This window comes from Dermacentor variabilis, chromosome 2, assembly GCF_050947875.1.
Source record: "Dermacentor variabilis isolate Ectoservices chromosome 2, ASM5094787v1, whole genome shotgun sequence".
In the NCBI taxonomy this organism is placed as follows: Eukaryota; Metazoa; Arthropoda; class Arachnida; order Ixodida; family Ixodidae; genus Dermacentor; species Dermacentor variabilis.
Window position 1 is genome coordinate 39,057,765 of NC_134569.1, and position 22,324 is coordinate 39,080,088.

General features: G+C 44.8%; 1 protein-coding gene across 2 annotated transcripts in view; it reads left to right on the top strand.

Annotated features, from left to right (window-relative positions):
* The window catches only part of Sema2a (Semaphorin 2a), a 98,851-nt gene that overhangs the window by 70,777 nt on the left and 5,750 nt on the right, over positions 1-22,324 (top strand). For both annotated transcript variants that reach the window (XM_075680186.1, XM_075680185.1), the window contains 4 exons: positions 2,739-2,890; positions 6,237-6,283; positions 13,161-13,285; positions 20,354-20,540. In XM_075680186.1, the coding sequence (XP_075536301.1) occupies positions 2,739-2,890; positions 6,237-6,283; positions 13,161-13,285; positions 20,354-20,540 (511 nt within the window). The remainder of the gene's footprint in view (positions 1-2,738; positions 2,891-6,236; positions 6,284-13,160; positions 13,286-20,353; positions 20,541-22,324) is intronic.

Here is a 22,324-nt window from a genome sequence, read left to right on the forward strand (position 1 = left end):
CAGGCCTAATTGACGCTACTTCCTCGGGCGTCGGCAACCGAAGATACGGTTTGGTGCTGAATCAGTGCAGATCTATTTGCAGCAGCCATGTGACACTCGGAAAGCTGACAAACCACCTTGGAAGTGAAAGTGAGTGCACGAGATGGCAACAAAGTTGTTCACGGCCATCATCTTTGCGATGTGCTGTACTGCGGCCTCTCGTTCCTGACACTGTTCGTAGACACACATCGGTCTCTTTTTGTAGCTTCGAGGAACCCGTCACAAAACTAGCTTTAGTTTTGCACAGCGGGCACGAAAATGCCATATTCCGGTTGCATGCATTTGCAGGGACGGGAGATGAATGTAAGGGCGGTGGGGGGAGGCAAGGCGCACTACCATCGCGCAACCTTGCTATGACTCCCCAGATTTCAGAACCTTTGACAGGTTGAAAGGTTAACAGCGCACACAGACGGCAAAAGGGAGGTGAACAACAGGACACAGTGCTTATATTTGCTGCCTTATATTTGCCACCTTTGACAGGTGGCAAATCGTGCCGAACTTGACATTGAAAAGGCGCCTCCTCTCTACCGTTGGTGCCGGCTGCGTGCAGAGCGGTGTTCGAGTCGTGATGCATGGTCCTTTCGTCTGTCGTGCAGATAGGCCTGCAGATAGGATAAGTTGGGGTGGCCCTTCTGTGTTTTGGAGAAATACTGGAAGTCAAAACTTTTAATATAATAAATAAAAGGTTGCTACAAATCAGGAGTAACTATTAAACTGAGAACCTCGTCAGTATTCAGTACGATGGAATGTCACAAATTAATTAGTTTCAGAGGGAAAAAGCAGCTTGATTCTATTCAAATTCTATTGATAAAAAAGTAATTTCCAGACCTTTATATACTAGGAATGAGCTGTAATCAATGCTGCCATACCAATTTGGTGTTCACTTTAATAAGAGTAGAGCATACTGTATATCTTGATTTCTATTTACCTTACTTACTGATAACTTGCAACATTTTTGTTATGCAATGCTAGTAGACTCGCAAGCATATGCAACACCATATTTTCTTGCCCAAAATTTGTAGCGTTAGAATTTTGTGAAAAATTTTATCATGTCCAATACTCAGCTTTCTTTTCTTGATTTCATTCGAAATCTGCTGTTTGGTATTGGCACACCCCTAGTTATAAGCAGTGTATGCTGTACCATAGGTACTGATCCACCACAATGGTTGAGCCATTAGAGGAGGCAAAGGTCATCAACTGAAGTTAGTGCATTAATGGGCCCCTCACTACATTTGGGCATTGTAAACAGACAAGCATGTTGCGTAGATCACACGCTGACGATTAAGCTTGTAAAGCATCAGACAGCTCCGTGGCATGAGAACAGTTTAAATTTCAACAAAAGCGCATGTGCCCTTTTTTTCGAAGGAGCTCCGCTTCCTGCCGAAGAACCAAGCTGACACACATAAACGCCTAAGTCACACTGCGTTAAACATCACCAGTTATGGCACGTGAATTCATTAAATCATCTGATGCAGGGTGCTCAAGACCACCACTGGAAGTGCACTGCGTTGCTAAAGATTAAGAGAAGAAAAAATAAAGGGGTGTGGCTCGTGGCTTGAATGTGACGCAGTCCCTCGGCTCTGGCAGAGGAGCAATGTCGCCTTGTTGACGCTAGTCGAGGCAAAGGGAGAGTTTGTTGATGCTGGCACTGGAGCTCGCCTCCTTGCAGCATGGTAACAGAACATTCTAAACCACATTTTCACTGATGTGTAAATTGTGTCATAGTGAATTGTCACTCAACACCCGGCGAAAAGGGATATGCTTACTGTTGTAAGAATGGCCAGTTTCAGGGAACGTATTAATCGGCATCAACTAACCTTGGCAAGGCCTGTATGCTGAAACCTTATCTTTGCATAGTGTGCACAGAGCCTCAGTTCCAGCTTATAAGGGGTGATCACAGATGAGCAGCTACAGTACAGTTTATATATAATCGGTTTGTGTGACCATGTACGGTAACACTTGTAGTAAATGTACTGCTGTCGCAACTTTCCACTCTGCAGCAGTTGCATGGTGTTTTGTGTTGGTAGTTGGCGATATACCATGGGCTCCTTTAGTGGTCGAGTGCACATGCAGTTGTGGCTCACCCCTTTTGTTGGAACTAACTGGGCAAGCAGTGATTCCAACTGTTTTGCTTTATAAGACGGCACAAAATGCTATCTTTGTGTTAAGTAACTGCTGTCATAACTGTTGTAACTGTTGTAACTTTGTTGTTTTGTAATTATCTGGTGTTTACATGTCTGCATGTCCTCCCTTATGTAATGCTTTTAGACCCTTACGGGGGAAATAATTGACAGTGTGCATACGAACATAGCACGTATGTACACAAAATAGTTTTAGTCACTGGAAACTCACGAGTGCAGACATACACTGCTGCCTGAATAATCGTGAGGCAAGTGGGCAAATAACGACAAAGATATGCAGGGAATTCTGCGATTATTGCTTTGGTGCCTGCTATAAAAGTACCTAAGATTGCAAATTGTCTCGCATGGGGTGGGAAGGCAGCTGACATGCGTAAGAAACATAATATGTTTGTTGCGTATAAAACTCATGGAACTGAAGCTCTATTGTGTGCACCAGAATAACATGGTTAAGCATCCACTGAGCAGGAGCAGATAGATTTAAATGCATACATGAGGTTGGTTGGGTAAATAAAACATACCCACAGTTACATTCTCATTATGTGGCGCCCTTCTATGCAGCACAAGTCAGTGTACCTGGGTTCGGACGATGGTGTCCGGCAGGTGCGTCTGGACCTGTGTCGTGGCCGACATCTGAGCTGCCTGCGCTGCGTTCGGGATCCCTATTGTGGCTGGGACAGGGACCACCATGAGTGCCGCTCCTACGTGACAGGGTGAGCTGTGAGCAGGCATTCCTTCACAAAAAACAATGCTAGGCTCAGATGACGCTTGCATTTGCATGCACTCGTTGCTTTGTGCAACTACTCACAGAAGATTTCAAAACACAGAAGCGTCAAAACTAAACAAAACTGAGTTTTCACGGTCCTAGTATGAAACTACGAATCGAGATAGGTGGTCTGAAGTTTACTGTGTCAGATGTACCGTATCTACACGATTGTAAGTCGACCCATTTTTTAAAATTTGAAAATCTGAAATGGGGGAGTTGACTTACAATCGAAACCAAAACATGGCACCGCCAAAAAAAGCGAGACCAACAAGATATCAGGGGAGCTACAACGTAGTTACAATTTTATGTTTGGTCTATGGCCCTACCTATAGTTTTCGCTATCCTGCACATTTGTTCGCTTTACGGAAGGGTTTTTCAACAGTTTTCAGAGTTTTACAGTGCACACAACACTTATGGGGGGGTGTCGATAGTTGATGGAAGTGCCGCTGTTCCATTTGCAGCGGCACTCCCAGAACGGCGACGCTTGCAGGGTGTATCGATAGTTTCTCTTTCCCTGTAACACATTCGACTCGACTGCCGGCAATGTGCAACCTGTGGTGCTGCTTCCATGCTTCCTCGTCGTCATGAGGGCTCCAGGCCCACTTAACATATGGCGCTCATTCACAGCAGCGTTCAAGAGGGCTGCCGTCCTTTACGCTGAAGAAACAAACCGCTGCACAGTGGGCCGCAAGTTCGATGTTTCTGAATGGGTGGTGCGAGAGTGGTGACTGTAGCGAAGCAAAATTTTCACCCTGTGACGGCAAGCGAAGAATTTCCCACGGGCCAAAATCGGAACGCTTGCAAGCTTGCGGCGTACGTCGCTGAAATCTGATTTGTCCCTGCCAGTGGAAATGCGACGTGGTCATGAAACAAGCCCGGACCTTCGCCTTTTAAGGACCTGCTCCACCATGAGTATGAGTGGCTGGTAGCAGAAGACCGCGAACTTACGCCAACCGGACCTGTCAAAGGAGCCTCCCTAACGGCTGTGTGTAGTTGGGTGCATTTGGCGTGGGCTGCTGTTCCACAAGACGTCGTGGTGCGGCCGTTTGCCAAGTGTAGAATTTCGCTGGATGTCGATGCACTGTGGGACCGTAGCAGCGATGACGATGGCAGAACTAGTGAGGACAATGGCACAAGTGAATACGAGTAGTCCAGTGACCATGCCAGCTACCAATAAATTTTCGTTATCGAATGCGCCCTCGGGTATGTTTTTTCTTTCCCCTGTCACACGCGATATGGATATGGTAACTCTTTTGTTACCACATCTATTCAGTTCGATCACTAGTGATTGATGCTATAAATTGCAGATTTCAGCATGTTGAAGTGGTTTCTCGTGCACTTAGCACCACCCAGTGGTTAGTCCAGGCTTTGCACTTCTAAAATGAGTTTAATTTTTCCAGCTCTAATGACGTGATTTCTGACAGACCTTTTCATGAACTAATGTGTGTGTGTTGTAGCGAAAAGGGGCATGGCTGTTACCCCTGCCGCACTCAAGAAAGAAGCACGCCGCTCAGGATTATGCCACACTAACATAAATTTTTTGTGGTTAAAAGGCTCCCAGAAAGTGAAAAATCAAATTATGTCGTGGGCTTTTCCATCTTACATTGCTTAGAGGGGATAATTACCTGGAAATGATGCCAGCTGTTCGCTAGTGAAGTTTGCTTTAGAGCCCGAATAGTTTTATTCCACCAAAGAGCATTTCTGAAGGTCTGTCGCATGTACAACATGTGGACCTGACATGTTCAGCCAGTTTCCAAGAGCTTCAGTTTCGCTTCTCTTGTTAAATCCCAACGAGGAGTGCTGCCGGTGCTACTACACATTTATCAGAAGTTGCTCCCATGGCGGCGGTATCCCATGCAACTTCATCGTGAGAAAAGCACCCTGCTCGGAAATAAGGTGCACCCGGGCCTGAATTTAGTGATGAGGACTCGACCTAAGAACCTGAAGATGGCAGCAAACCAGATTCAAGCTCTCACAGCGACAATGTTTTGAGTCAGCCTGGGACATCTGCAGCTGTTTACCGGCGAGTTTCGTGTACAGTTGAATGGTCTCCTTCCTTGTGTGCTTATCCCCCGATCTTTGTGCAAGACCTCAAGGCTGTACTGATTATCAGCAGGGTGCGTACTTCGCTTGGCAGCAAAGAAAATTCAGTTCATGCCAACAAGGCCAGCTGGAGCACATCTTGGCCCAGCACTACAGAGTAGTGCAAAACAGTTTACAATGGTGTGGACTTTCTTTCTGCTCTTCTCGCTGCAGAGGTGATAAAGACCATCTGGAAAAATACAAACAATGCTTGGATGCATATTCTGGAGTTTCCCAGCAACGCTGAGAGAGATTGGTCTTGGAAAGAGGTGACTCCAGGCGAACTGGTGAAGTTCATTGAAGTTCTCGTTAGACCTTCCTTAGAAGATGCCGAAAAGGCAAAACTGCTAAGTGTGTTATACAAAAACTGCAAAGTTAAAAATTTTTTTTTTGTGCGAAAAGTGCAGAGTGCTACGCTTAAAAAAAAGAGAGAGAGAGGGAAAAGAAAGCAACAACAACAACAAGAAGTGCTTCACCGGATGGCACGAGCGATGAAGTGCATCCTGGTCTTTGTTTCTTTTTTGTATCCAAAGAATGGCAGTGCACAGAGCATTTATATTCTCAGAAATTATTTCATGGTATTTATCTTTGAAATTTATATTCTGAATTTCCTTTGATAGTGATGTTCTTGTATATATAATTTTATCAAGTACCCACAAAAATGGTGCTTTCTTAAATTTTTATATGTTACTAAATTTCTTGCTTTGCAACATATGCTTTTGGAAAGAGTATTTCTTTTAAGTACAATTTGCTATGCTGCAATGTGTGCTGTGATATTATTTGTAGTGTCAAAAAATTTTTTTATGAGACCTATAGATACCGGCCATTTCTTTGCCTAACGAAAGAGTTAATTAAATTAACCACTACTCCAGGACCTAGCCATGTTAGCTGCAAGACTGCGCAAACCGCTGTAGCGTAACGAAAACACGTCATGTACAACGTCATATTTATCACACAAGGACATTGTTATCGCCTATCTTTCATACATTGCGTATTCATACTGAGGTGGAAAAAAATGAAAAGTTGCTGTCTGTAATAACTTTTATCGAAACAAGACAGGGCTTTCTAATTGCCATGAAGGCATGGTAAATTTGTGTTTATGTTTGCCTTTCATTTAGAAATTAAAATGTGCCTTGTGATTCGCTGTCCTTGCTGTGCTAAACTGGTGTCTCTTATTTTAGCATCCATTATCATTATTTTTACTTCTGCAGTTTCCTGCAAGATGTGAGCAATGCTACTCCAGACATCTGTGAAGAAAGTGAGTTTTGCATGAATTTATAAATTGACTCCTCCTGGTACTCCCTTTTAATGGGAAAATGGTGCACTCGTTATCACTTGGCTCCTTATACTAGAAGTGCCATAGGCACCATGTAAACTATAATGCAGACAAGGTTTCATTGATCGAACCAAGTCTTGTTGAAAGAGTCAAATGACTGGAATGAGATTGATCAAAATGAGCAAGGCAAACAAAAATTCGATTGACCAGGAGCTTTTTCAGAAATATTTCGATTGGTGAATTTTACAATGGTCTTGTTATAGTTTACTATCTTTAAACGAATCAGCATAAATTATGGGCATTTAAATTCAAAGCTTTCCATATTGTGATCAGATTATTATCTAGTTTTTCATCTTCAGCTGGCTATTTAGGAATATTTGAGCACCTTGTGCACTTTCTTGACATAAATTTGTTAACGATACATTCATTCCGTTAACAATGTTGAAATGGAATGTTTTAGATGATTGTGCAGTTAAACCTCGATACAAAAAACTTTAGTATAATGAAATTCTGAATATAATGAAGGATTGAGCATTTTATAACCTCTTGTCCATAGAACACCATGTATTTAAAACCTCACTACAGTCCAATCTCGTTAATTCAAACACGCTTGATTCAAACTTCTGGTTTATTCTAACTGACGCCGGGGTCCTGTCAAAGTTGTGTGTATTCCAGTGGGTGAAAATTCCCGGTAATGCTCTGAGCAGCACGCCTACTCACGCGATGGCTCCTCTGACCAGCATTGTTCTGACTCTGCCATAGACGAAAGGCTTAGGAGAGACCCCTAAATGCCGCATGTGGAGAAAAAAAAAAAGAAAGTGGTGGAAATTTCACTCTCTCTCAAAAGGCAAGGTCACCGTTTCTGTGTCGTGCCGTAATGCCCCTACCAGACTAGCAGACAGCGCGTGCCGCGAAAGGGATATGTCCTGGGTAAAATTTTCGTGCCTTGCTGTGGCGCTAAGTGAGCCGCGAGCAGAGGAGACTAATAAGAGTGACCCCTACAGTGACATACGCGCAGGAAACTGGTATCATGTGGACCTGCCCGACCGCTCTATTTGTCTGGTACAGCCGGACTGCTTGTTTTGCGCTATTATCTGCTCACGTCAGCTCTTGCTTACGCTTGTTTTGGTTGGCTTCATTGGTCTCGTCCGCATTTTTTTTCTTTTACATTTACGTGCCTAAACCGAGACGCCCAGATGGAAAGGTTGTTTCATATGACAGTGCACCATATCCGATTCTGTAATACAAGACAGACCCTAAATACAAAGATGCGAAGGCTACACTCAGTACACCGTTCTCCTTGTCTTTGGAATGCGGCGATGTTGCAACAAAAGGTTGCACAGCAACATGGTTATGATCAGTGGCAACTTCATCATTTTAATAAGACATGACTCACGTTAAGAATGCAGAACGAAGAACGTAAACACAACACCGATCTGTCAGCAGACAAAGGAATAAACATGCAAGCATGCAGAGGGAAGCAGCGGAAGCCCAGCCCAGCTGCGGCAACTCTGCTGCTTCAGTGGCAGAGGTAATTAGCGCCATCCAGCAATCGAGTGGGAAAACAAATCCGCTTCCCTCCCACCCTTTCTCGCAACTACGCTCTTCTCGCCCCTCACCTTCGACAATCTCCACAGGCGCCCGTCTCTGCGCCAGTGCTGCAAGCCCAGCTGGCCTGGTGCCAGCTTTGCCAGATCCTTGAACTTTTGTTTTCTGCCGTTATCAGGACACAAGTGTTGGCCGGCGTGGGCAGTTTCGTGGTCTTCGCTCAGTGTGCTTCCGCGTTGCGACGTCTCATGACTCGCACCGTTTGCGCATCGTGCTATGGTGCACTATTACTTCGAAGTTCTTCCTTTAATTCAGATGAATTTTCAGACCCCTTCAAGTTCAAATTATCGAGATTTGACTGTATAACAAGATGTGTTTATACACAATTTAAATGTAACGAAATATCACTATATAGCTGCGAAGGAAAACCAAGGCAATAAAAGGAAACTTCCATGCACGCAGATGTTTAAATGGTTGAATTACAAGCAACTGCTTGCAAATGCACCTCTGAAATTGCATGCCGCACGACGAAGAGCGGCTGCCAAATATGTTCCATACGAAGTCCAAGGGCGGTAGGATCCTCTTGCGCTCCATGTGCTGCATGCTTTGGGTGCAAGTGAAAGTGTGTGAGAGTGAGCTGAGAAATATGATGGCTTGATGAGTGCAGTCTTCCCACATGAGCAGTGGGAAAGGAAGGGAGGGAAGCAAGCTTGTGGCGACACGACCAAGTGCGCGTGAGGGGAGGGGGGGGGAGGCATAGGTGGGCAATTTAACGCATGTCTCCTTTTTCTAGTGCTGCCGTGGCTGCACATGGCTGTTATCACGTTTTGAGTGCATGTGCAGCCTGCCCGCCCTGTTTTGGAGGTAATCTGCCATGTGTGTAAAGAGTGGACATGCCGAGGTGGCATGACATCATGTGTGCTGTCTTCCCGCATGCTTGGTGCTGGAGGTGGCATAATCTCGAGTTTCGGAGATGCGTTGAAGTGAGAGGCAGACGAAGCATTCGTTCCCCACTGCCTGCGCTTTTCATGATAGGGTCGTCCCACTGCGGACAACACTATCAGCTGCAGCTGTGGAGTGGACACAAAAGCGTGGCTGGTTTCGCTTCATACTGCCAGTGTGAAGACACTGTTGACATGAAATGAAACCATATCTTTCGTCACCAACTCTCAAATTCAGGAAAATTATATATTTTTTTCTCATGCAAGTTTGCTTTTTGCGATTTCCAATCATTCAAAAAATTTCATGGTCCCTTGCGTGTAAGAAAAATTCATCGGCATTTAGTTATCTACGTAAAAGGTCAAATTTCAGTATTAAGAAATTTCAATATAACAAAGCAAATTGATTATTTTACTGACTTTGTTATATTGAGGTCTAACTGTACTAAAGATAGTTAACCACTGAACAACTTTTTCTCGTGTAAGATCTGAATGCCAGTACATAACAGTCATTTGTGCATCCTACAGAACTCTCGAAACTTGCCTTGAGCATAGTTTTATAGTGAGCAAGGACTGCAGTGGCAAAGAAATAAATGCGAAAACAGTCCTATGCTTAGATTTAGGTGCACACTAAAGAACCCCAGATGGTACAAATTAATCACAACGGTGTGCCTCATAATCAGATCGTGGTTTTTGCATGTAAAACTTGATAATTTAATTTGTTTATGAGGAAATATACAGATCCAATACTAATATCACACTTGGCTGTGAGAATTTCTAAAAGAGTGTGCCAGTTTGATGAGTAATGATGCTAATATGATATGTCTTGGTATCAGTAGTGTCTGTGCTGAAATGTCCAGAGTATCGCATTCAATTTTCAGCCATTCTCAGTGTCTGTGTCTACTCATGCGTTTCTCTTAGCAATACGAGTGCCTCCTTCCTGTCGGATTAATGTTGTCATAATTTCATCAAAGTTTCATTCCCTCCAACTACGAGAACCTTGTGAATGCTCCCTACTTTTCACTGGAACAATAAATTAAAGGCCTACTATTGCCTATTACTGTATTTACTCGCATAATGATCACACTTTAAAAAGAAAGTTACGCAAATTCAGGGGTGCAATCATTGTGCAGAGTAAGTTTTCCGCACACCCGAAAAACTTTTTTCGTCCCGCATTTGCTGCGGGATGACAAGTCAAGAAACAGGCAGCTGCCGCTGTAACAGTGCGGGACATCAGAACAAAAATGGCGGCCGATGAAGCAAGCCGAATGCGCCATTCTTCTGTATCAGTAATGAATAATATTGTTAATATCAGCAAGTTTGTGACAATAACGTAGCCGTGTACACCCATCTCTGTTTATGTCCCATAAACAGAGATGGGTGCGTTCAGTTGCCAGTGACAGAAACACATGGCGAGCATGCTGCAAAAACTGTGGCATTTATCTTCACTACAATCCTAATACATCACGTTTCTGCTAAGGGTGGGTGAATATCTTAGCTGTGCTAAATGCACCAGTGTATGAATAGGGTACACTTCTAACATATCATTGTAGACGTGGCTACTGTCATTTCCGCTCACGATTTGTTGCGTGCCCACGAGTGCAGACGAGAGAAATTGAAAGGCCTTTTTTTGTTGTTGTTGTTGACCACAACCATTATAAAGCCTACAGATAATAAAGCCAAGGCAAGTTTGGTTGTAGATTTTTTTTTCTTGAAACTGCGGAAAGTGATGAAAAGAATGAAATGGGGCATCTGCTTAAGAATCTGTTTGGTGCATGTAGACCGCTTGGTAACTCTTGAAGAGTTGTTCGCATAACATTTGACAGATGGTAAACACGATCATCATCAGCTAGACATGGCACACAACATATCGCTTTAGCAAGTTCAGGGTGCGATCATTATGTGGGGAAAAAAAAAAGAATTTTGATGACAAAATTTAGGGGTGCAATCATTACATGAGTACGATCATTATGCGAGTAAATACGGTATTATAAAGTGTTACACCCTTTCTAGGGATGCCTCTTGCATACTATTTGGGGAGCATGAATACACACTAAAATCCTGGTAATTCGAAATTGCTTCATTTGAATTGACGGCTAATTCAAATTGCTCTAGGTCCAGGCAGAGTAGCATGCGTTTGAATAGGGAAACCCTCCTTTGAATTTGATCTCTGAATACAGTAAAAGCTCGTTAATTCGAACTCGTGGGGGACTGAAAAATTGTTCGAATTAAGCGGAGTTTGAATTAACGAGCGGGCGGCAAAAAAAAAAAAAAGATGGCCATTGCATTTGGCTGCTAGGGCCGAAGCCAAAATAGCCATATCTGGGATCGTCATCGAGGAATACGCACTAGTACTCTTTGAGGTCGGCGATTGCGGGTATTAAAATCATGCGAGTCCAAACACCAAAGGAAATAAAGATATCCAATCAATTTATGCGCCTGGAACTAATGATAAATGTACCCACGTGAGCGTCAGGCTTAATGATGAAATATGACACTATTTATGCTTCAAAAACATGTTTATTAACAAAAGAATAATGATCGAAGCATATCAACATGAAAAATAATCGGTGATTTGCATTTGTTTGCGCTTTCTTCGCCGCGACTAGAGAAGCATTGTCTGCAACTTTCCCAACATCTCCAGCGCAGCATCCGAATTCTCATCGGTGGAGAAATAGCGCGCAGCCAGATCGAGTCCCGATGCTGCTTCACATGCGCTCGGAGGAGGCAACGGATCGTCCTCTTTCTCGGCACAGTCGATGAGACGTCAGCGGCGAGATACCACACAAACGAGCAAGCTCATGCAAAATGCGACAAGAAAAGACTACTCGTGCATTCCACCGATCGCAGCCGCCGCAGCGCAACGAAAACCTGAAACGGCTTGCTCCGGAGCATCGGCGGCGGCGGCGCCCGCGCGTAAGAGAAAACCTGCTACGGCATGCGTCGGAGAGTGGTGTGCAGCGAGCGATGAGCGAGCGCGGCTTCGGCCGCTTATCTGTTTTTTCTGCCAGCGTCCGCTGCGGCGTACGCGGTTGTTGCGACGCGCGTCTTTTCTTTTCTTTCTTTCCTCTTATCTTCGAACTCTCCTCTATCTGCACGCGGCAGCGGTGATGGCTCGGCCTGAGCCAATCGGCAGGCCCGTGCACTTTCCTTTTCATCCTTCCCTCAGTCGCAAAATGCGCGCTGGCTTATTTATTCTCGTCGCTGTGCATATTAAAAAAAAAATTCAATGCATTGTACTCGTTACGAGGCGACTTCTATTTACGAGAAGCAATGGCGGCTGCCGGCTCCTAGTTCGAATTAACCGACGTGAGTACCGGTACGTTCGAATTATCGGGCGTTCCGGCCCATTGATATACATAGGGCTTTGCAGGGACCCGGGCATCAGTTCGAATTAACCGGCGGTTCGAATTAAGCGATTTCGAATTAACGAGCTTTTACTGTACTGCACAACAGCTCCTTTGTACAAAACTTCTCTCTCCCATAGACCACTTTTCCAAAAAACCTAGCCAAAGACAAAGACCAGATTCATTGCTAGGCACCATAATGTCATATAATTGAGTGGTTTAGCTATGCATGATAGTTACTGTGATATGGGATACATTACCCACGGCACATGCATATTTCTCCACTGAACTGAGGTACCATATTGCTTGTTTTAGCATATGTCATCACATACTGCAATTGAGCATATAAGTAAAATCAAACAATAAAATGTGGCTAATGCTTTGTCCTCAGCATGTGGCTGATTTTACCATTTATTTCTTACTGCCACAAGTGAGAGCATGTAGAAAGAGCAAATTTGGATTGAAACAGGTTAACCTGGGCACTGCCATGTGGTTGCATAATCACATGTTGACCAGCAGTAGCTGCCACTACTGCTGCAGGTCACTTATGCACATTGGTGCTTTTGTCCTTTTTGTTTGTGTTCCTAGATCTTATTAGCTGCTGTCACTCAGTGATGGCTAATTTCCAAGACAACACTTCCAAAAATTCCTGGTAAGGCCTGCTGCAACGCTCGATGAGATGCAGTATTTGTTTGCTGTACCGTGCAAATTACTGAGCCCTATATTCAAAGGAACTCTCCCGAGTTCAGACTCCTTCTTATTCGAATCATTTCCCAGTCCCCTTGAAGTTTAAATAAACAAGGTTCCAATGTAGTATGGTATGTTCCTTTCAGCAACTAGGACCAACATTCTTTTATTTTTTGGGACATCTTCTTAACAATTACAGTCTCTGAAGTGTAGTTGAATGGGAGCCAATTTGCTGTAATGTTTTTTAAATATAATTTTTAATATAACTTTAGCATAGAAGTGCCCAAGGAGTGCCACTTCTAAAAGTGAAGCTGAATGCGCTTGCGATGTGTTGTGCAGGTGTCCGCCGACGCCAGTTGCATGCCCACTGGGGTGAGAGTGTGCACCTCAGCTGTCAAGGCCACCATCCAGAACTCATGGAGCCACCAGTTGGAGCTACTGGACCTGGGACCACACACAATAAGGTCAATGTTACTGACAGGATTATGATCACCTACGTTGCGCTAAGTTTTGACACTGAAAATATGAATGACTGCGACAAGGAAGAATGAAGTGCAACATCCTTCCTTGAACAGTGTTGCTGTTTGCTGTTCATACACAACACTGCCTCAAATTTACAGTTACTTAGGAAAGAGGGTAGACTAGGGGCCCTATAACGTAAAACTATTCCGATATGTTTTTATTCCAATCTCCTGATGTGAAATTTGTGTAACCACCGACGCAAGCATCGGGTAGTGACCCACAGGGTTTTGTGAACAGACCAATGAAATGCGCTCCTCGTTTATAGGAGGTACTTTTGTTTGCTTTAAAAACAAATAACATTGCCTACAGTGAGCGGCTTGTCTTATATAATTGGCGGACAAGAGGCGAGGATCATGATCAAGTGGAGAGGGATTCGATGGGACGAGCCAGTGCATTGAAAATCGATAACCGGAAGAAGAGGGTGGTGCCGGCATCTGCGACTGGTCCGCTTTCCTTTACTTAGCTTGTGATGGCTGGTCGAAAATCGTGGCTGCATGCAACAGAAGGTAAAGAATGCTGCAAATTGGATCCTCAGCAAAGAAGAGTTGGCAGAGCGAGGTCATAAACGTGCCGAAAGTGCTTGAAAACATTGCATGGCCATGCAGAAAGCTTTATTGTGTGCAAATAAAACCATGCTCTCTGGCAGGTGCGAGTAGCCAGTGCCTGAGTGATCGGCGCTTTTATTCCTTTCGGAAAGGGGCAGCCTGCGGCTATTCAGAAAAAAAATTCATCAAGGGAAAATCTGACATCCACCCATTCGTAGCAGTTGCTACAAAGTAAACCTGTACGGGTTCCTCGAAAGAAAAGCATCACAGTGGAAGAAAAATTTGTTCTGGTTCGGGACTTGAAACCGTGACCACCGCCTTTCCGGGGCAGCCACTCTACCATCTGAGCTAACCAGGCTGCCAGCAGATGGCAAGGTGAAGTCAAATTTATCGACTACTCGATGCAAAGGCAAGAGTTTGACGTAATAGTTCTGCGGAAATCCGCAAGGTGGAGAGAATTAATTCATAAAAGGAAAATCAGACATCCACCCGTTCGTAGCAATTGCCACAAAAGAAATGGGTTCCTCGAAAGAAAAGCCTCACAGTTGAAAAAAAATTCGTCCTGGTCCGGGACTCGGGACCACTACCTTTCCAGGGCAAGTGTGAAGCTTTTTCTTCAACTGTGGGGCTTTTCTTTCGAGGAACCCGTGGGGGTTTCCTTTGTAGCAATTGCTACGAACAGGTGGATGTCCGATTTTCCCTTTATTAATTAGTTCTCTCCACCTTGCGGGTTTCCGCAAAGCTATTACGTCAGAAAAAAATTCAGTTTTGTTCGACATAATAATGCATCTTTCACGCGTACATGCCTCTTTGACGCGGTGAGTTTTCGCTGTTTCGTGACGTCGTGTGACAGGCAGGTGAAGTGCATGCAGCCCAAAAACTTTTGACGAATAGCCGAGGGTTAATGGCTAAAAGGCATCCAATCAGAAATAACTATTTCTTTTTGTTCTGTCCAATTATGCATAGTAAATGTATACGCGTCATATCAGATGGGTAGCTATCGTGGTTTTCGTGACAGCGCGTGACAGACAGGCGAAGTGTGGGTAGTTCAACAAAGTTTTTGACCAATCGTGGAGGGTGGATTGCAGAATTGGAATAGAAAGGATTGGAATAGAAAGGATTGGAATAGCTTTACGTTATAGTGCCGTAGCTTCGGCATGTCAAATAACGTCTTATGAATGTGCTTTTGTGTTGGATAAGGTGTACAGTCGCCAACCAGGATGCAAGAAAATTAATTTGGGTGTTGGCACTCCACCCAACGACGTGACCAGATAGCGTGCATTGTTCCTGTTCCTCCGGCATTTATTTAAACAATGACAGGTGGCGCCATGACATGGAGTCCTACCAAGATGTGCCAGCCCTACTGCATTTGCTGCGGGTTCATTCAGCGCCATAGCTTGTATGTGTACATTTTTTTAAGTGTGGCAAGTAAAAGGAGTATTCTAGCGGCAGTTGACACCGGGTCATCTCACTTTACTCTGTGTTCTGTATACTGCAACTGCATCAATAGGCTCAACAACAACGAGGACACGGCCTTCTCGTTCGTAAGAGCTTGTTATCAAGGTACATATTATTTCACGCTTTTCTGGCTCACCCGAATGACTGCTTATTGCTTCTGAAATATAAAGAGATAAGGAAAGTCTGCACACATCCGGTAGCACAAATGGCAGTTCGGAATGAAGCACCTCTTGCTCATAATTACACCTAGTTACCTTCTGGGTCCGGATGGTATTTGCCGATTGGCTAAAAGAAAAATGGGCCCATCACAGCCACCAGACGTATAAACGGCCATAGCTATCCAGAGGCTCAGCCCCCTCATCACTAAAGAATGCGTACCAATGCGATGCAGAAACCGAGTAACAACAAAGCTTGAAGCTTGCATCTGCATTGTGCCCACTACGGTGCAGCCCACTTATGGCGATACCACATATATCGATATATTGGTTATAATGATGAGTCAATTTAGGAGTGCCAACCTGTACATTAGAGCTGTGAGAAAGAAAACCATATGTAACGCTACATTATTCACTACATATTTGATAACAATAAAAATTTTGCCTTCTGGATGGCATTTTCCAAGCAGAATAATCATGAAGTTTGCATTGCTAAGTTTTCTTTAAATGAAGAATGCCGAGACGAGGCAATATGTTTGCCTGCACAAGTCCGTATCTGCCGTCATTAACTGCGCAGCATGTCCTGCATCCCCCCTGCTTGCTGATTGCGAAAGCAGCGAAGGGCATCACTAGCTAGCAAAGCGCACCACAAACAGGGTGTCTATCAACCGGGAAAACAGGAAATTCTCTGGGATTTTGAATAGTCTGGAAATACTCAGGGAAAACTCACGGAATGTGTGCTTCTATCAGGGAAAATTAGCTGTAATTTTATTGAAAGGGAACGAAAGTCGCGCCAATGCTGGCTTGAGTAACAGAGAGGAATAGTAAAGAATCGTCTTTGATGTCGTGTTGTCGGCTGGAGGAGTCGCCTGTGTATAGTCAACGACTGATTTTCCGGACACCCGATTTTTGGGACATGGCCGATAATTCGGATGGCTTCACGACACCACCATGTACCCCATAGAGTCAGTGTATAAAAACATATGAAATGTAGAAAGAACTCTTCACCATATGCCTTTTTGGACTTTTTGCCGTGACCGCAGTTCTGTTACGGCATAAATCAAAGCCACCACCACCGCCATTTTGATTATCTCGCCGCCTCCAACCGGCGCTCTCACCTGCAGATCTGCTGGCAGCTGTAGCCACCACCACAGCAACGCTAGGCTTAGCTACTTCGATGTTTGTTACTGTTAGCAATCGCCGCTGTTAGCAATGGCACCGATTCAGCCTTTGTAATTCTTGTCAATGGCTTCGATGCCCGGTAAGCACAGAGCGTTGCATTATGCCGGTTTCCGAAAGTAAGCTTCACGAAGTAGTGCGGTCAAGCCTAACATGTGTGGGAAGGGGCAGTTGTCACAGGACCTAGTATGCATTCCTTAAAGGGACCCTGAAACGATTTTGACGATTTTGTACAAACGTACTGAGTCATTAAAGTAGGTCCTTCTGATCATTAATTGACGCATCTAAGTGCTCCACGTAAAGTGTGTAACTTATTATAAGGCTTTAAAAATGTACATCGCTGCCGATCGCAGGATACTGCTCGGCGGAATTTTCAGCCGCCCCTGCCCATATGACGTATACCACCCAATTGACGTCAGTAGGGCGAGCTACCCGATCTGCTCCCCAGGGCGCGTCATCGATAATTTTTCCACCTTTATGGTAAACATATTGATGTTCGTAATAGTTGGAATGTTAGTTAATTTGTTTCTGTAAAGAGAAAGTAACAGAAAGAAAATGCACAAAAACAATTTCTCACTACACTTAAGCACATCCGGCACACAGCAAGCGCCGTCTGCTTTTGTTACAACGTGCTCCATTTTGACGAGAGCTCCGCGGTCAGAGTCAGTCTCAGTCTTTTCGCGAGCATTATGATTCGACTTCGTTGCGTTGTGGACGGCAAACATAGCGACTGGCAGTATGTCAAGCTGGGATATCGTGTCCCTCTGCAAGGCAGCAGATGAGCAGACTGGCTGCAGCGTGAGGGCACGCATATTGTTTCGGTGCACTCGCCCACATTCCGCATAGCCACGTGGTCCTGTTGGGAGCGGAAAAAAAAAAATTGTGTAATGCACTGCTGTGCGTGCGTCTGCCAATGAGAGTGCAACACCCTTAGTCATGTGACACGAAGCTTCCTCAAGCACCACTAGATGGTGTTGCCCTTCACACACCTCTGCAGAGCTCCTCAGCGGGCGCTCCGGGTGGCGGCAGGGATGCGCTTTGTGGCTTTGGGTGGAAACGCATTGCTAGTGTTTTAGTGTGTGAGCGCATCATTGAAGCTTTTCGTTTTTCACTGTCATGATCCAGCTGAGACTTCTATGTTGATTAATTTACATGCTTCAAAATAAAAAACAAGGCATGTCATGATCTTGTGGAGAGGTATTCTCTAAATGTCCATCTAGTGGACAGGTACATTTCAGCTGCTGCTGAAATGCTGATTGGATGAGCTTTGGGTACCAGGGAGAAAACAGGTGCCCACACCCAGTTACCTTCTCGATGGTTCAGCTCCAGCCAATAAGTAGCGGCCGAAATGGACAGTCCATTAGGTGGACACTTACAAAATACCCCCATGGTCAAGGTCACATTTACCAAAGCGCTCGTCACTCAAGCCAAATAGCGCAGTGTTGGGTTGGATGCACGGCCCGAAGGACAATCAAGCATATGGAGGACAGCAGGTCCGCGATGAGTTTGCATTCCATGCGGGTGCCATTGCATCAGCAAAGGCATGGGAATTCTTCTGCGTGCGTATTTTCGCTCGTGAAAACAGTGCCATGTGGTTCCAGCTTGAGGAGAGAAAAAACAAAAAACAAAACAAGAAGCGACCTGGTGCCCACCCTTTGCCACTTCTCAGCAAGTGTAGAAATGCGCCACGGAAGCCGCAACAGACAGCCCATTTGGTAAAAGATGGCGCCGACAAAGCGATTTTTTTTAGTTACTTGAGACGAAGCTGCAAATTTTGCAGGACTCAAAGTATGAGCTCACGCAGGAGTGCCGCAATCATGATGGCTGCAACCATGGGCCATGCCAATTAACGGAAAAGGCAGGCTTTGTGTATCAGGGCTAAAGCTCCTATGATAGTGGAACCAACATGGTAGAAGCTGCTGACATTACCGAGCTCTGGGAGCATGTCGCTGCTGAGGATGAAACAGGTGGTGCTTCGTTGGAGGAGTTTCTGGGCGCAGATAGTGCTGCCTCGTTATAGGAAAAAGATCTCTGATGGGATGATCGCTGTCACGACAGAGGCGATGAGATTAACAGTGAGCCGTCTTTGACATCGACCCTGATGTTCACACGAAGGGCACTGTCGTCAATCAAGTCACTCATTGATTTCATGCATGCTAAATTATTGCCACTAGTGTTTGCGCAGCAGCTGGACACCGCAGTTGTGAACCTGAAACTCCCACGAAAGCAACTGCAGACTGTGGGGTCTTGCACGTGCTGTTAGGACAAAGGAATGACAACACAGTAATGCAAACAATCACAAGAGCATTTATTGCACCTTTCACACACTAATGCCTGCTAGCCGACTCACAACACATCGAACATTTAAATGGGGGTGCAACAAATCTAGGAAGTCCGACTCACTGCGACTGGATAGCGAGCAAATATGTTCGCCCTTGCGCTGGACACAAACGCCTGGTCATTCATGTGTTCGGTCATGTGAATGGTGGTGCATTCAAATGATTGTGTTCTTCCATTCCGGTCTCCTGCTCCTAGGCCTCGTGACATGGTCTCACAGAAGCATGCATTGGCGCATGTGCGCGGAATGTCCACGCTGCTTGCCGACCCTGGGAGCCAAAGAGGAAGAGCATACTCTCTGTCGCGCCTGACTAACCCCACCATTAGGTGGCGTTAGCAGTGCGCCATCTCTCGTAATATGCTGCAACCACACTGCCGCCGACGCTTAGCTGCTGGGAGAAGCTGGATTACAGGAGACACGAGAGCCATGCGGGAAAAACATCAGGGGACGTGTGAGGGTCGAGCAGCCCCACAAGATTTCTGACTATTTCAGCGCGCCTAATGCTTAACATGCTGTTTAGAGGTCTATAAACGTTTCAATTTTCACAGTCTACTTCATACAATGTCTATTTCTTAGCGCAAGTAGTAAATTTGCTTTTGCAGCTACGAAGGTATGTTCGGTAGCTTTCTTTTTTACAGCAATCCATATATAGCAATGATCGGTTATGACAATCCGATTTTTTTTGTTCTTCTTAATATCATTATAAGTAGACTGCACCGTACAAGGTAGAAGGGGGGAAGCTACAGCTGGACACATTGGGATGCATCATGGCAGCACAAAACAAAGATAAAACAGCTTCACGCGCAACCGAAAGCCAAACCTGCTGCTTTGATGTGTTCGCCGCTGAACTCCTGGTGGGCCCCCATGCTACAGCCAACCCCACACCCCCTCTCCCTCCATATTGTTACAGTCGGTGTCTGATCCGCAGCAAACACTGTTTCGTCCATGCTCGTTGCTGTGGCAGGCGGCAAGTGTCAGCACCTAAGCTATTCATACACCATGTTGCCAACTTTCGCCTAAACATAATGGAAAGATGTTTTGTCACCATTATGGGAATACAGTGGTGATGATGATGGCTCTGGTGGTAGGGGTTGCTAACACTGATATGCAGTTCTGATTTTGTGCCTCGTTGTAATGCACAGGTAATATGTGCACTCATTTTAAGATGAAGCTTTCGTTGTGGAGTCTGACAACCTTTGAGGTTTTTTTCGTTGGTTAGAGTGGGCTACTGCGGAGGCTACCTCCAAAGCAAAGCTTTGTTTGTGTTGTCCGATTGGTTTAGATGCCGTGGTCATTAGTGGTCATGGAACTGACTTATCTGTGTTTTGTTTGCAGGTGCCTCTCTGGTACCACCAGCATGGCAGAGAGCGCCGCCTAGTGACATCTAAGAGAGACAAGTACATCCACACTTCTGGTCATGGCCTGGTACTTATGTCGCTAACTGAGAGGGACTCTGGGCATTATGACCTGCATCTGGAATCAGTTGGCACACTCTGCAGCTACAACCTTACTGTCGATGCTGGTTAGTTGGCATTTGGTAATGTCATTAACTGATGAACATATTTAGTTGCGCGTCAGAAAAGTGGCCTGTTCTGACTACTTCACTATGAACAGTGTGCGATCAACATTTAGTTGGTTCACATTGTGCAGACTTACTTGTGATGGTATGTTGCATATGAGTGGACATCTGGTGTTGAAAATGGTTCCGTATGCTTCTAGTGCCATATTGGTATCATGAGTTTTCTAAATGATATTGTTCCTGTCAGTCCTGTGCATGTTTTAACTAGACTATCGTATATTCTGGTTTAAAGGTCACCCTTTTGTGCTATTCGCACACCCCACTTTTTGTGAGTTTCAAAGAAAGAAATGGTATCTAGGTTATAACGCTGTATAAGACTCATCTATTTTAACTAAGTCGGCATGATGAAATGTGATTATGAACGCTTGTACACTCATTTTCAGAATACCTTACTTCCCAATTCCATGGCACTAAACTTCCATAAACATAATTTGGCTAGCTGCAAATTCTAGTGGAAAAATATTTCGACCAACAATCCTCTTTAGCACAGAAAACCAACATTTACCACACTTTACTTGAAGCAATTGAAGGCCTTGTCCTTCAATGCAGCTATGTCAGTCAGAAAGTTCAGCCACTTCTGCCAGCAGCATCGCTAGGTCACCGTTGTCAGCCTCTGAATAACATTTACAAAACGTTGTTGGCACGTCGCAAGCATTGCCTCTGAGGCGTGGCATGCTCAGGAAAAAATAAAAATTCTTGATTGTTGCTCCAGCCTGCAAGTATTATGCATATGTGTAACACCGTTGTACATGCTTTGACAAAATTTTATGAAAAAAAGAAAATGCGAACTATAGTCTAGAAAATATGGTAATTGATACTGATTGGTTGACAACTGTGACAGTTGGCCTTGTAGACCATATTTACTTGCTTAATTATTGCACTCATGTAATTATTGCACTCCCTATATGTCAAAAAAAGAAAAAGTTATTTTCCTTGCGTATTAATTGCACCTTGAGCGGCAGAGCTTTGTCGGGATGCAGGAAAGAAAAAAAGATTAGGAGAGAGCATAACGTCAGGTAGTCAGCCTTCGCAAGGCAGTCTCCTCTGGCATTGTTCTCTCCCTGCTTTCGCTTTGAAATGGGACATGCACACATGGCAGTTTAAATCCTGGGATAAGTCGTGCTGTATATGGCTTGGTTCATGGTAGGTTTGAGTGCTGCTGACTGCTGAAGTTGCCACCACTTTCTACGGCCAATGTTGCTCACTTTCTGCTTGCTGCATTTGATGCCTTTAGTTCTCAGCTGCAATAGCTGTAAATATTGTTGCCGTTTCAATGGCAGCACCAGCTTTAGAGCATCCACACAATTAGCCACACATGACAACTTCCGAGCTGTGCAGCGAGAAACCTAGCACAGCTGTGCGGTGTGACCAGAAACAACTGCTTGCTGTCACATGCTTGGGTGCTTTTCCCATGATCCTTCTTTTTATTTTTTTATGACTAGGCTTTAGGATTGTCATGTGCTGCTCTTTCCTAGTTTTTTTTCTTTCTTCCATGTTTGTCTTGGTGCCATTTTGCCATGGGCAGCTTGCAAGTTGCACAGCTGCCTTCATGGCTTTATGTATGTGCTGGAACACAGCAACTGCGCTGCCTTGCCTGCAGGAACTTCAGTATCGATGACATATGTATCTGGTTGGAGAGGTCAGCATCACAAGCTAAAGCAACAAACCAGACATGTCGGCCTTTTTGTGGAGCAAAGATCGGCAAGCTTACACAAGTCGAGGACTCA